The sequence below is a fragment of the Nelusetta ayraudi genome, unplaced genomic scaffold (assembly GCF_046127955.1).
Source record: "Nelusetta ayraudi isolate G7.1 ecotype Tasmania unplaced genomic scaffold, CSIRO-AGI_Nayr_v1 ptg000092l, whole genome shotgun sequence".
NCBI lineage: Eukaryota > Metazoa > Chordata > Actinopteri > Tetraodontiformes > Monacanthidae > Nelusetta > Nelusetta ayraudi.
This window is the reverse complement of record NW_027466142.1, coordinates 1,354,103-1,365,118: the sequence shown is the minus strand read 5'-3', so window position 1 is coordinate 1,365,118 and position 11,016 is coordinate 1,354,103. Positions and strand designations below refer to the sequence as shown.

Here is an 11,016-nt window from a genome sequence, read left to right as displayed (position 1 = left end):
AGATAATCACACACTCTTCCAGTTTAATCTGGAAGAGTGTGTGATTATTAAACTACAAAGTGACTTTATCAGATCATACAGATGTTACTGGGTGTGGAAACTCTGGCTCTGCAAAGGCCAGCTGGAACAGTGCAGCACTTGGGCCCGGAAATGGATGAGGCCTTCAAGGCCTGTGGGACACAATGGATGAGAACGGTGGCACGATGAAAATCAGACGCCTTCTGTAAACAGGAGAGTAAAGTCAAAGGTAAAGTAAAAATGCTTGGCTTGATAACGGGAGTGGAGAGAAATACAAGTCCTGACAGACTGTTGCTTTTGGTGTCTGAATAGTTGTGCCTTCCCTTTTTAACAACTGGTTCCTGTATAAAAAAAAAAAAAAAAAAAAAAAAAAAAAAAAAAAAAAAACGCTATTAGAGGAATCATATCACTATAGATAACAACGTCATTTTTTTCAATTTAATTTTTTAGAGCCCCTGTGTGTAACATTCAGAGGGACATAGTGCAATAAAATCAACTAAAAACAAATATGTTTTTAGTTGAATAAAGTCACTAAAATGCGTTACATATGTGAATTCACTGCTACTACTCAGTATTCATAGTTAAATGAAAATTAATGTTTAATTTAAACATCTACAGACGAATAATGTCACTGTAGGAGTATGTTCAACACCAGGTATTCAAACACGCCAACGTCTAATATTCATTTATTTTTCAATATAGAACTTTTCCTTTGATGGTTATGAAAATGTATAAATATGAAATAAATCCAAAGGATTCAGCGAAAACCTTCTAGTTTATAAGAGCGAATGTCTTGACGGCGAGGAAAAAAAGAAAAAGGCGAAGCGCCGAGTTTTCGAGGCGCCCTTGAAAGCAACTAAACTTTTCCCGGAGTGTCTGCGCTGTTGTACTGAAGCGCGATGAAGTTTAGCGGGACCGGGAGCTGGGCTCGGAACTGATTCTTTCCCAACAGGAAGCTCTTATGAATTGATTTTTTTTCATTGCTCTGTTCTTCCCCGAGGATGTGTCTGAATGAGTGAAGAGTGAGTCAGGGGGCGATGAAGAAACGGTGACGTCGCTAATGCAGGTCCATCTCTCAGCTCGGCGTGACTTTGGTTGAACTTAGTTGACATGTCGCAGCTGAAGCCGAGGGACGTGCGTGAGGTCCTCCCCGAAAGAGTGTAAAAGTTACTTATACGGGTGAAGGTGCAGCACATAGAACAACTTCTACTACTTTATCACATCGTTTTTGTACTACTGCGACGGCAACAATGTCGAAAAAGTTGCCCCGACGATTTACCGCCGACGGCGAACTTGTCTTCGGGGGGAGTCGGTGGAGTTCGGCGGCGCTCGGCCTGGCGCTGCTCGGGCTGCTCGCTGCTTCCTGCTGCTGGGCGGAGGAGGCGTCCTGTCACGGAGCTTACGACCTCTACTTTGTTCTCGACAAGTAAGTGTGGGACACACACACACACACACACACACACACACACACACACACACACACACGCACACACACACACACACACACACACACGCACATGCAGAAATAGATAATCTCTGGTTCCATGTCTAATCCAACTACAATGCAGGGACCCTGAATTTGTTGGTATTTTTGTCCAGGCACACTACTTCCCAAACCGTTTGCTCGATTAAATCATTAATTGTCTCTCAGCATTAGAAAATGCCTTTCAGTAAAAAATACATTTTGTGAGAACCCTACTATATAAATAGTCAGTCATAGTTCCTTAGACAGGCCCTTTCACATCCTCAAGGTTCTGATAGATAGATAGATAGATAGATAGATAGATAGTCCGATTTAATTCTCATAGTTGTTGGAATGATCAGAACACCTTTGACCGAGAACCTAAAAGTCTTGTATCAGTCCTTCAGCTGCACGATAACACCTTACATTTCATCCCTCCAACCCTCTGTATTTCGTCACCATATTGGCCTCTTTGTGTAACAAACCCTCTTCACTCCTTTTCGGCACATGCTGGATGAGTTACTGGGTCCCTCCTCCCTTTTTTTTTTTTTTTTTTTAATATCACAGATGTGCTCATCATGAGCACGGCAGCTGGTGCCTCACGCTACCTCATGTGTTCAGCAACATATTTCGTTCGGAATCGCAATATATGTGCTGTCACTTTGACATAACCGCTTGGCCTAAACAATGAGGAGATCATCTGAGGTCAAAAGATCTCCAACGACAGACGCTAATTGAAAACAATGTTCTTGACAATGTGAATGTCAGCTGATTATTAGTGATAAAATAAACCCTGTAGATCTCTAGAGAACATCATATTAAACCTCCTAAAGCCCTCGGGAGTTCAGGTATTTATCCTCCTACTAACTCTGAGACCTTTCTTTGCACCACAAGAGGCAGCCTCACGCTTGGGGTTTGGTGTCTTGACAGTAACGTGATAGAGGATGGTTTACAGTCAGTGGCTGCTTTGGCTGGAGAATACGCTGAACTGACAAGTAGTGCGGCTGTGCAGTGGTTTCGTTGAAAATACTTTGAGCTTCAAGGAACCACGAACCTCAACCACAGTCGCACTGCTTGGTTTGTATCCACCTGCAGCTTTAGTTTTTGACAAACCCTGTTTACCGGAAAGGAGAATATTGCCACACATTTCTTTTGCATGTGTGGCTGAACATGGAGAGTAAACAAGTGTGACCAAAGAGGTCGGTGTTACTCATTCCTTCCTCTTCCACAAAAACATAGAAAATGCTGACTTCTTACTTTCAAGGGAATGGCCCGGCAACATTTTGCAGTCATGCAGATGTTGCACGAATGCATCTCCGGTCAACACCATAATAAGTAAAGTAGACTTTCCCTGAAGTCCTGATGCTTTATTAGGACTTTATTCATTATTATACTATATGTTTTTTTGTTGCGTTGATTGTGCAAGCGAGCAAGATTGCACCACTTCCTGTGCTTTTCAAAGAGCCATTCCTCTTACAGCTAGTTCACAGATAGTTCACAGATAGTGCACACTGCACAGGCACAAGGCTCAGCTAAATGTTGCAGCCCTGCAGGAGCTTCATGTAAAAGAGGGCCTGTAATATATTAAGAGTTTGGAGAGTTTGCAGCCTGGCCAAACACTGTTTGTAGTGCTGTCCTCCTCCACAGTGGAATCATGCCAGCACTCGGCCCAGTAAAGTCAAGAAACTGCTCCCCTGACCTATTTTCAAACAACCCCACCCCTCTGGTTAATTACAAAATGACAGGATGATGACAGAGATTATTGGCATTGAGGCACTGACCTTGGTCAACTCCCCTCATTTAAAGTCCTTAAGTCAGGGGTCTGTCACATATGCATGTACATATGCAGAATCGTGTGTGTGACAGCTGAAGGCTTGTTTTGCAGTGTTTTTATTTGGTTTTATTGTAACCAGGTGCACTTTTTAACTGAAGTCCAGACCTCAGCTGAGCTGCTGCAGGAGCGACGTTCCTCTGCAAGGGAATGTCCATTTTTGGCTTTAACACTGAGTGATGATTATTTGTGTATGTTTGTGTGTGTGTGTGTGTGTGTGTGTGTGTGTGTGTGTGTGTGTGTGTGTCTTCCAGGCAACAACTGTGTCTGGAACTGGAAGAATTTCCTCGTGGCTGTTTTTTGTCATTCAGGAAAGTTCAGGAATGCTCAATAACAGCTGGACTGGACGAACCTCAACAAAATCCGTCAGATTTACACTGACTTATAAATGTCAGAGTGTGTATTAGCCTTGAGATGAACTGGTGTCCAGTGTGTGCCCAGCCTTCGCCCTGTAAGAGCTGGTGAAAGTTCCTCCTCTGAAGGAGGAAAAATAGATGGATGGATGGATGGTACATTTTAAGGCAGATGGATTGTTGGAATTGTCTGAACTCTTGTTGATCCACATTTGAACCGGCAACTTCATTCATTCATTTATTTATTTATTTCCAGTTGGCTTGAGCACTGATGGACCCATCTGAATCCTCTGAGGAGGGAGATGCAGTAACTTTGGTCAGGGTTTATTCAGGGTTCAGGAAGACAAAAAAAAAAATCCGATTTAACTTCCTGCAGAAAGTGATGCTGTGTTGGGGCTTCCACATGTTTGGAAGTGGACTAGAACAAGGCAGCCATGAGGCATCCTCAGAGGGAGGGGCCAACACCTGGCTGAGGGTGTCATCGCTGATGTCTACCAGCCAATAGCCAATCAGCTGCCTTTTGTGACCTCTTCAGATCAGCTGCTGTTTGCCTGAACTGGAGGTTTTAGCACACACTTTCTGAAAAGTAAACCTGAATGGATTGCTTAAGATTGGGCTTAAGAAAACATCTGATTTGGCAACTTTGAGGGTTTGCCCCACTAAATTCCAAATCAGGGACGTCCTTTTCCAGTAATTGTCTTCCTGCCGGAGAAAAAATTGTGAATTGGATCCAGCAGATTCAAGAAACATTTTGCCTGACAAAGGGATTTTCCAAAGTTAGACTTTCTCAGCAGTGGTGCCAATGAAGGCAGTAACGTCGCATTGTTTCTGAGCAGAGTCAGCAGTGCAGAAGGGAAAAACATGTGGCTTGATTGACAACAGCGGCTGAAAGATGAGCAGAGCTGCAGGAAACGCCGGCTCAGTCGACAGTTGTGCAGGTTGTATCAGCAGCCGCAAGCAAGGAGGAAGGAGGCTCGAGACCTCGCAAAATATATTATGTTGCCACTTATGTCGATGTGTCAATTAAGCAGTAGTCACCGCCACCTGGGCGCGGCAAGTTGCGCAATGCCGGAATGCGGGAACGGCAGAGGAGCGTCCAGCGGCGAGCAACGCGCGGCACCGGCGGCGGCGGGCGGCGCTGCAGATGTTCTGCGCAGCCGTAAAACTTAACTGCCGCGCCAACAATTAACCGCAGTTAACCGCCGCTAATTGCGCCGACACTCAAATATTGTCAAAGTGTGGCGGCGGTTCGCCTCAGCTCTCCCTCCCGCGCAGGCTTGTCCTCCGCTGGGCGACCTTGTCTTGAGATAACAGGGAGGAGAATGAAAGATGAGGCTCCCGACGGTCAAACTCCTCCGCTTTATGTTCCCTGCACATTCAGAGAATTGTAATTATTGGTTTAATTGCCTACACGTCAAGGGCAAACTTGACTCGCCTTGTTCCACATCACACCTGTATGTCCTTGCCAAACAGTTTTATTGTTTCCAGTCACTTTAATGGCTATATGTGTTTTAACAAGACAGATAATATTTGAAAGACTGAAAACACACTATTATTAATAATAATGACAATGCAAAGAGTATAATGCATGAGGGACACAAGAAAGGGCTGCAGGAAAGAAGAACAAACACTACAAGTTCAGTGCTGACGATATAAAATATAAAATATTTTTCATTTTCTATGAAAATCTAATTAGTTCTTCTTCCCTGAGGCCTCAGATCTGTGAAAAAAAAAAGAAAAAAAAAGCGAAGCCCTGTGAGTGTCTGAGGGTTTGTAGCAGCTGAAGTGGGCAGCTATAGAACACAGACTTATCAGCACAATTATCCAGCATGTGGCTGGTTTTAATGTCCAACTGTGGTTGCGCTACAAAGCACAAATACTGTACAGTATTTTACTCCCTAGCACACAATCTGCTACTGCTGACGCGCTGCAAGCTGACTGTTTTTTTTTCCCCCTTCTCTTTCCTCCCCATCTTCTTGTTTCAGGTCTGGAAGTGTCTCTGCCGACTGGGTCGAGATCTACTCCTTTGTCAAGAACCTCACCGACAGATTTGTGAGGTTAGTACGAAGCTGTACAAAGTTGTTTTTTGTTGTTTTTTGGGAGGGGCTGGGGGGATGGAGATTGAAGTTAAGAAAACTGTTGACTATTAATCACGGGAATTTAACCTACAAGTTTTAGCATCATTTTTTTTAATATTGTGGAAGAATCGCATAAAGCAGGACGGACAGTAGAGCTTTTTGAAACCGTACTTTTCACAAATGTCCTTTTATTTGTACTTTCATTCTGAAATAGGTTTTTGATTCAAGATCCCACAACATCATCCGACGCACGTCGCACTGATTTCAATCACCTCCGATCTTTTATTTCCCCCCAAACTAGCAGAATTACAAAGACCAAGGACATCCTGTTTTTGTTTTTTTTTTTCTCCCCGCCTCGTGCATAATTCACGGAGAAAGCCGAAAAGCGTCTCAACCGGATTGAAGCGTTCGCCTTGCATAACGTTTGAGTCAAAACGGCGCCTGCCAGCACAGTACAGACGGCGGCGACCCAGCCAGAATGGAGTGGTTGCTTGAAGAAAATAGCAAAGGCACCAGGTGGGAGTGGGTGGCAGAGAGGAGCAGTCTTCTGGGCTGTGAGAATGGCCATTTGCACCGTGTGTGTGTGTTTCGGGGGGTGGTGGTGGTAGTGGTGGTGGTAGTGTGTGTGGGGGGGTCCGGGTTCTGCGCTCCGTCCCCGGCTCCTTCCTTCGGCTGACGGCCGCCGACAATGTAGAGTGAAGCGAAAGAAGACTGGAAGGCGACGAGGACAATCTGCTAAACAATGCTCGCTCACCAAGAGCTCTTCTGTTCCGCCATGTGGATCACACTGGAGCGCCTCTCCCCTACACCCCCCCCCCCCCCACCGGCCAAAAGAGAGAAATCCCACTCTCTCCCTCCCTCCCTCTGAAAATGTTCTTGGCATGGCTGCCGTTCTGTCAGTGGTCTCCCTTCGAAACTGTAAATATCTCCCAGATTTGATCAGGAGGCAGCAAACGCGGCTTCAAGCTCAGTGGAAGTCGTCAACCTCGCTTCATTCCATCCTCAGGTGTATTATCATTAGTTTGCTTTGTTGTTTTTGTTGTTTGTTTGTTTTTTTTGCGTTGGCTCCACACTCGATTCCGAAGCTGGGAGACGAGGATGTGGATGTATACGGCTGCGAGCGCCTCGCTGCTGCCAAATGCGGCCGTGTGGCTTAAAGATTGCGCTCTGATTGCGGGGGAGGATGGCGGCTGGGCCATGTGTCACGTGGGTGAGGAGTATCGCCACCTCTCCTTATGCTCCGAAAAGGTTTTCGCCTCTCAGGAGGAAACAGTTTTTTGCCGCGCGCTTAATTATCCAAAGTTTGGCTCCCTCAGCGGGACGCCGTCGGCTCGCTCGCTCTCTCGCTCTCTCGCTCTCTCGCCCGTGTTTGTTAGCGAGATGGGAAAGTGAGTGAGCGGGCGCACCTTTGGACGCCGTTGCTGTTTAAAATCTTCCCCCCTGAGGGTTTTTCCACGCTGGGTAGAACTATGGATCACAATTGATTTTTCAGCAGAGATGCAACGTTCAAAGTCTGTTTGTGCTCCTTTTGGGATGCCACTGTTCGCTGCATCAAGTGCAGAGGAACTAAAATCTCTTTGAAGAATCAAGTTGTTGCTCTACCATTAAATAAATGTTCAAGATTATAAAACATAAAACAACTTTACTCCTGTTAGTCATGTTTTTTTTATATAGCAGGTAAAACAGCTCTGATTATCATATTAATTTTTTAGAGAGATTATTATTATTATTGTTATTATTACTATTATTATTAGATAAGATTTTTTGTTTTAGAGACAGTTACATTTACAAGTTTTAAGAATAAAGTTTTAATGAACCATTAAAAATATATATGTGCTGATATATTGTGCATTAACAATATATATATATATATATATATAAAAAAATAATGTTTTAATTTATTGTTTGCAAGATACATTGGAAATATTTTCCAGTTGGGAAAGAGCACCAGTTTGTTGTAAATACAAAAAGATATTCAGAGTTTTCTGTTATGGTTTTTGTAACTATGACGTTGCCCTCAAACGCAACTCCTGCATTCTCTTCCTGGAAAATCTGTTTTCTTCTGCGTCTCAAAATATTTTCATAACCTCCTTCCCTTTTGCAACTTTTTTTGTTGTTTTTTTTGCCACGCCAGATGTCCATGAGCAAACTTCAGCTGAGAATTTTGCTCCAAAATCAGCCGCACATGCAAAAGCACTCATGTTTATTCATGCCGGTGCTGTAACATGACAGCGGAACACTCAGTGTAAACAGTCCAGGTTGTGTGGACTAAACTCAGCGTGATGCTGCAGCGCCACCAGAGACACATCGCAGCGTCCGCTGTCTGTTCACACACTTTTTAAGTCACAGGTACAAACAGTATATTTGTGTTGCAGGATGCATGAATGTGTACGTGTGACTCATCACAGCACAGCATGTTTCCTGTCTGGGAATTTAGTGATCGGCCGAGTGGAAGCTGCTTTAACTGGCACTCTGATGTCAGCTGACGTTCAAAGAGTCCCGTCTGTTTTCCTCTTAGCGAAGCCTCCGCCGTTCGCCCTCACTGAACGGAACTCGTGTAAAAGCTGCATTTTATTGCAGAATCAGTCACGCTGACTTAAAAATAGACTCTTTGAGGGATTTTGTACCGTGACTTCCAGATGGCTGATAAAGAGTAAAATTCAGGGAGAGCAACGCCTGGATAAAATGCGAGTATGCAAAAGCATTAATTATTATATTGATTCAAAATAGAATTCTATGTGTGAAATATTACATTATAGCAAGTGGTTGTTTGAAAAAGCGACGAGGTCTTCTTCTTTTTGTCTGCAGCCCCAGAATGAGAGTCTCCTTCATCGTGTTCTCAGCCAGAGCCACCGTCCTGCTGCCCCTCACTGGAGACAGGTACTGTTGTGAAGGCGCTGGACCTCAGCACCCCATCTGACTTTGCATTTACGTCACATAAGATCTTCTAAACCTGCTACTGCCGTAGCACGATAACATGCGTGGTCGCGAAGTCGTGGCTGACGGGTTGTGGTTTGTTACGGAGCAAAACGTCCAGCAGCTTGTTGTTTCTGCTGCAGGTACCAGATAGAAGAAGGACTGAGGCGCCTTCATGATGTGAAACCAGCGGGTGAGACGTACATGCACGAGGGGATAAAGCAGGTAGCGTCCGTCTCTCGTTAACCCTTCCCTTATTTACATCATTCATTACTGTGACATGAAAAATGACCTGCTGAAAAAATGTTTTCATCTGAAGGCCACGGAGCAGATACGGACTCAGAGCACCAAGTCCTCCAGCATCATCCTGGCGCTGACGGACGGCAAGCTGGAGGTTTACGTTCATGAACTGACAATGAATGAGGTGAGTTGTCTTTATTAATATTATTATTATTTTTCAACACAACTAGTTTCCTAGTTTGTGTTTAAAAAAAAAGAAAAAAAACCCTGCACCTGTTGCACTCATTCTGCATGTGTGTTTGCTCTGCAGGCCGATAAGGCCAGGAAATATGGCGCCCGTGTTTACTGCGTGGGTATTAAGGACTTTGATGAGCAGCAGGTAAGAGAGCTTTGTTCTTTGAAATAATAAAAAAAAAAATATATATCACATTTCCCAACATAAGGCTCTGTGTTGGAAAGGTGTCAGGGAAGGTAAAGACATGTTCTGGCAACACCGTTGGTACCTTGAAGGACAAGCCGACAGATTTGAGAGATTTTTCAACCTGGGAACTTTCCAGTATTGAACAATAGGATATGTTGTTGACTCGAAGCCTCAGAGTGGAACTCTTCCACTTCACGCCAGCAGTCATGAAGTTTTATCATGAAGCGCTGCTGCTCACGATTTTCTGTATGTCTCCAGGATTACTCCACTAACAAATGAAAGTAGCAAATAAATAAATAAATAAAAACAGTAAGCAGTGAAACGGAAAATACTTGTGTAATTTGCCCTTTTGCGTTACTCTTTTGTGTCGAGTAATTAAATCTCCTCATCATTCTTATGATCTTTTCCTCAATAAATTGTTCTTGAGAATAAAGTTTCTTTGTCAGGGGGAAAAAAATGGGTGAGAACTGACGTAAACTCTTCGCACATTTTCTGACAAACTCGCAATATTGTGCAGAGTGTGGAGCACCAGTTGGATATTCACACATGGACGTGCGTCGCAGGGGTCACAGAAGCAAATATCTGTTAAACGCCGATGTGCGACTGCTCACAATAAACATTTGCATTCTTTTATTTTATTTTTTCTCCCCCGCTGTCGGGAGCGTGCAAGTGTGATTCCTTCCTTCTCCAGCAGAGTTTGTGCTCACGTCACACGTCGTGTCATTATGTCCGCAGTTTGATTGTCACTCCTCAGTAACGCTTCCTGTCGCAACTGTTGGTGCCCAACCGGCTATCAGCTTCTGTTAAGTCAAAAAAAAAAGAGAAGGAAAGAAGAAACACAATACCAAATTCCCAGTTTGTGCAGCAAGGGTTTTTTTTTCTTTTTCCAATGGTTTTGCAAAAGTGTTTGCCACAGTCGTGCCATCTGCTGCGCCTCCTCCTGCCCGTGGTATGAGAGGCAAGGCGAGTCCTCGCGTAGGAAAACAGAGGAAAGAAACATTAAAACCTCCGTCGCTGCGCTGACCGGTGCGTCTGTGTGTGCTTCCCGCTGCAGCTCGCCGACATCGCCGACACCAAGGACCAAGTGTTTCCCGTCAAAGATGGCTTCCACGCGCTCAAAGGAATTGTCAATTCTGTAAGTTTTGCCCGACAAGGCGTGTTTTTCTCCTTCCTGGTGAACAGCTTGAGGTCGATGTGTGTGAAGTGTAAATCAGGCTTATTGGCCCTGGAGGCATCAATCTGTCACTCAGAGTGCCCACCCCCTTTCCCAACACACACACACACACACACACACACACACACACACACACACACACACACACACACACTCTGTCTCCCTTTATCCTCTTTAATATGACAGAATCCTGCTGTATTCTGCTGGTAAGGGCTTGTTACAGGTTACCTCAACTTCCTGTTGGGCGAGTGTGGAAAATATCTGCGGATGCTCCTCTCTCTCTGTCTCTCTCTCTCTCCCTTCTTGCAGCAGCTTGACACTTGGTCACTGGTCCATGTGACGGTGTGACATCGTGCTTGTTTCAGTGCAGGACGCCCACTTGCTCTCTGAGACTGTTTTACATTATTTCTTCCTCCACTAGCGAAGAGCCTCAGTGCCTCCGCCAGTTCAGCGCTGCGAGCCCATCTTGTCCGTGTCGTCAGCGCTGACCGCTGCCACGGTGACCACCGTTCCCTTTAACACT

At 44.7% G+C, this 11,016-nt stretch overlaps 1 protein-coding gene across 1 annotated transcript in view; it reads left to right on the top strand.

Annotated features, from left to right (window-relative positions):
* Positions 1-885: 885 nt before the first annotated feature.
* The window catches only part of antxr2a (ANTXR cell adhesion molecule 2a), a 60,333-nt gene continuing 50,202 nt past the window's right edge, over positions 886-11,016 (top strand). The window contains exons 1-7 of the mRNA XM_076047025.1: positions 886-1,444; positions 5,650-5,721; positions 8,551-8,622; positions 8,802-8,883; positions 8,978-9,082; positions 9,209-9,277; positions 10,374-10,454. Coding sequence (XP_075903140.1) covers positions 1,269-1,444; positions 5,650-5,721; positions 8,551-8,622; positions 8,802-8,883; positions 8,978-9,082; positions 9,209-9,277; positions 10,374-10,454 — 657 coding nt within the window. The 5' untranslated portion in view covers positions 886-1,268. The remainder of the gene's footprint in view (positions 1,445-5,649; positions 5,722-8,550; positions 8,623-8,801; positions 8,884-8,977; positions 9,083-9,208; positions 9,278-10,373; positions 10,455-11,016) is intronic.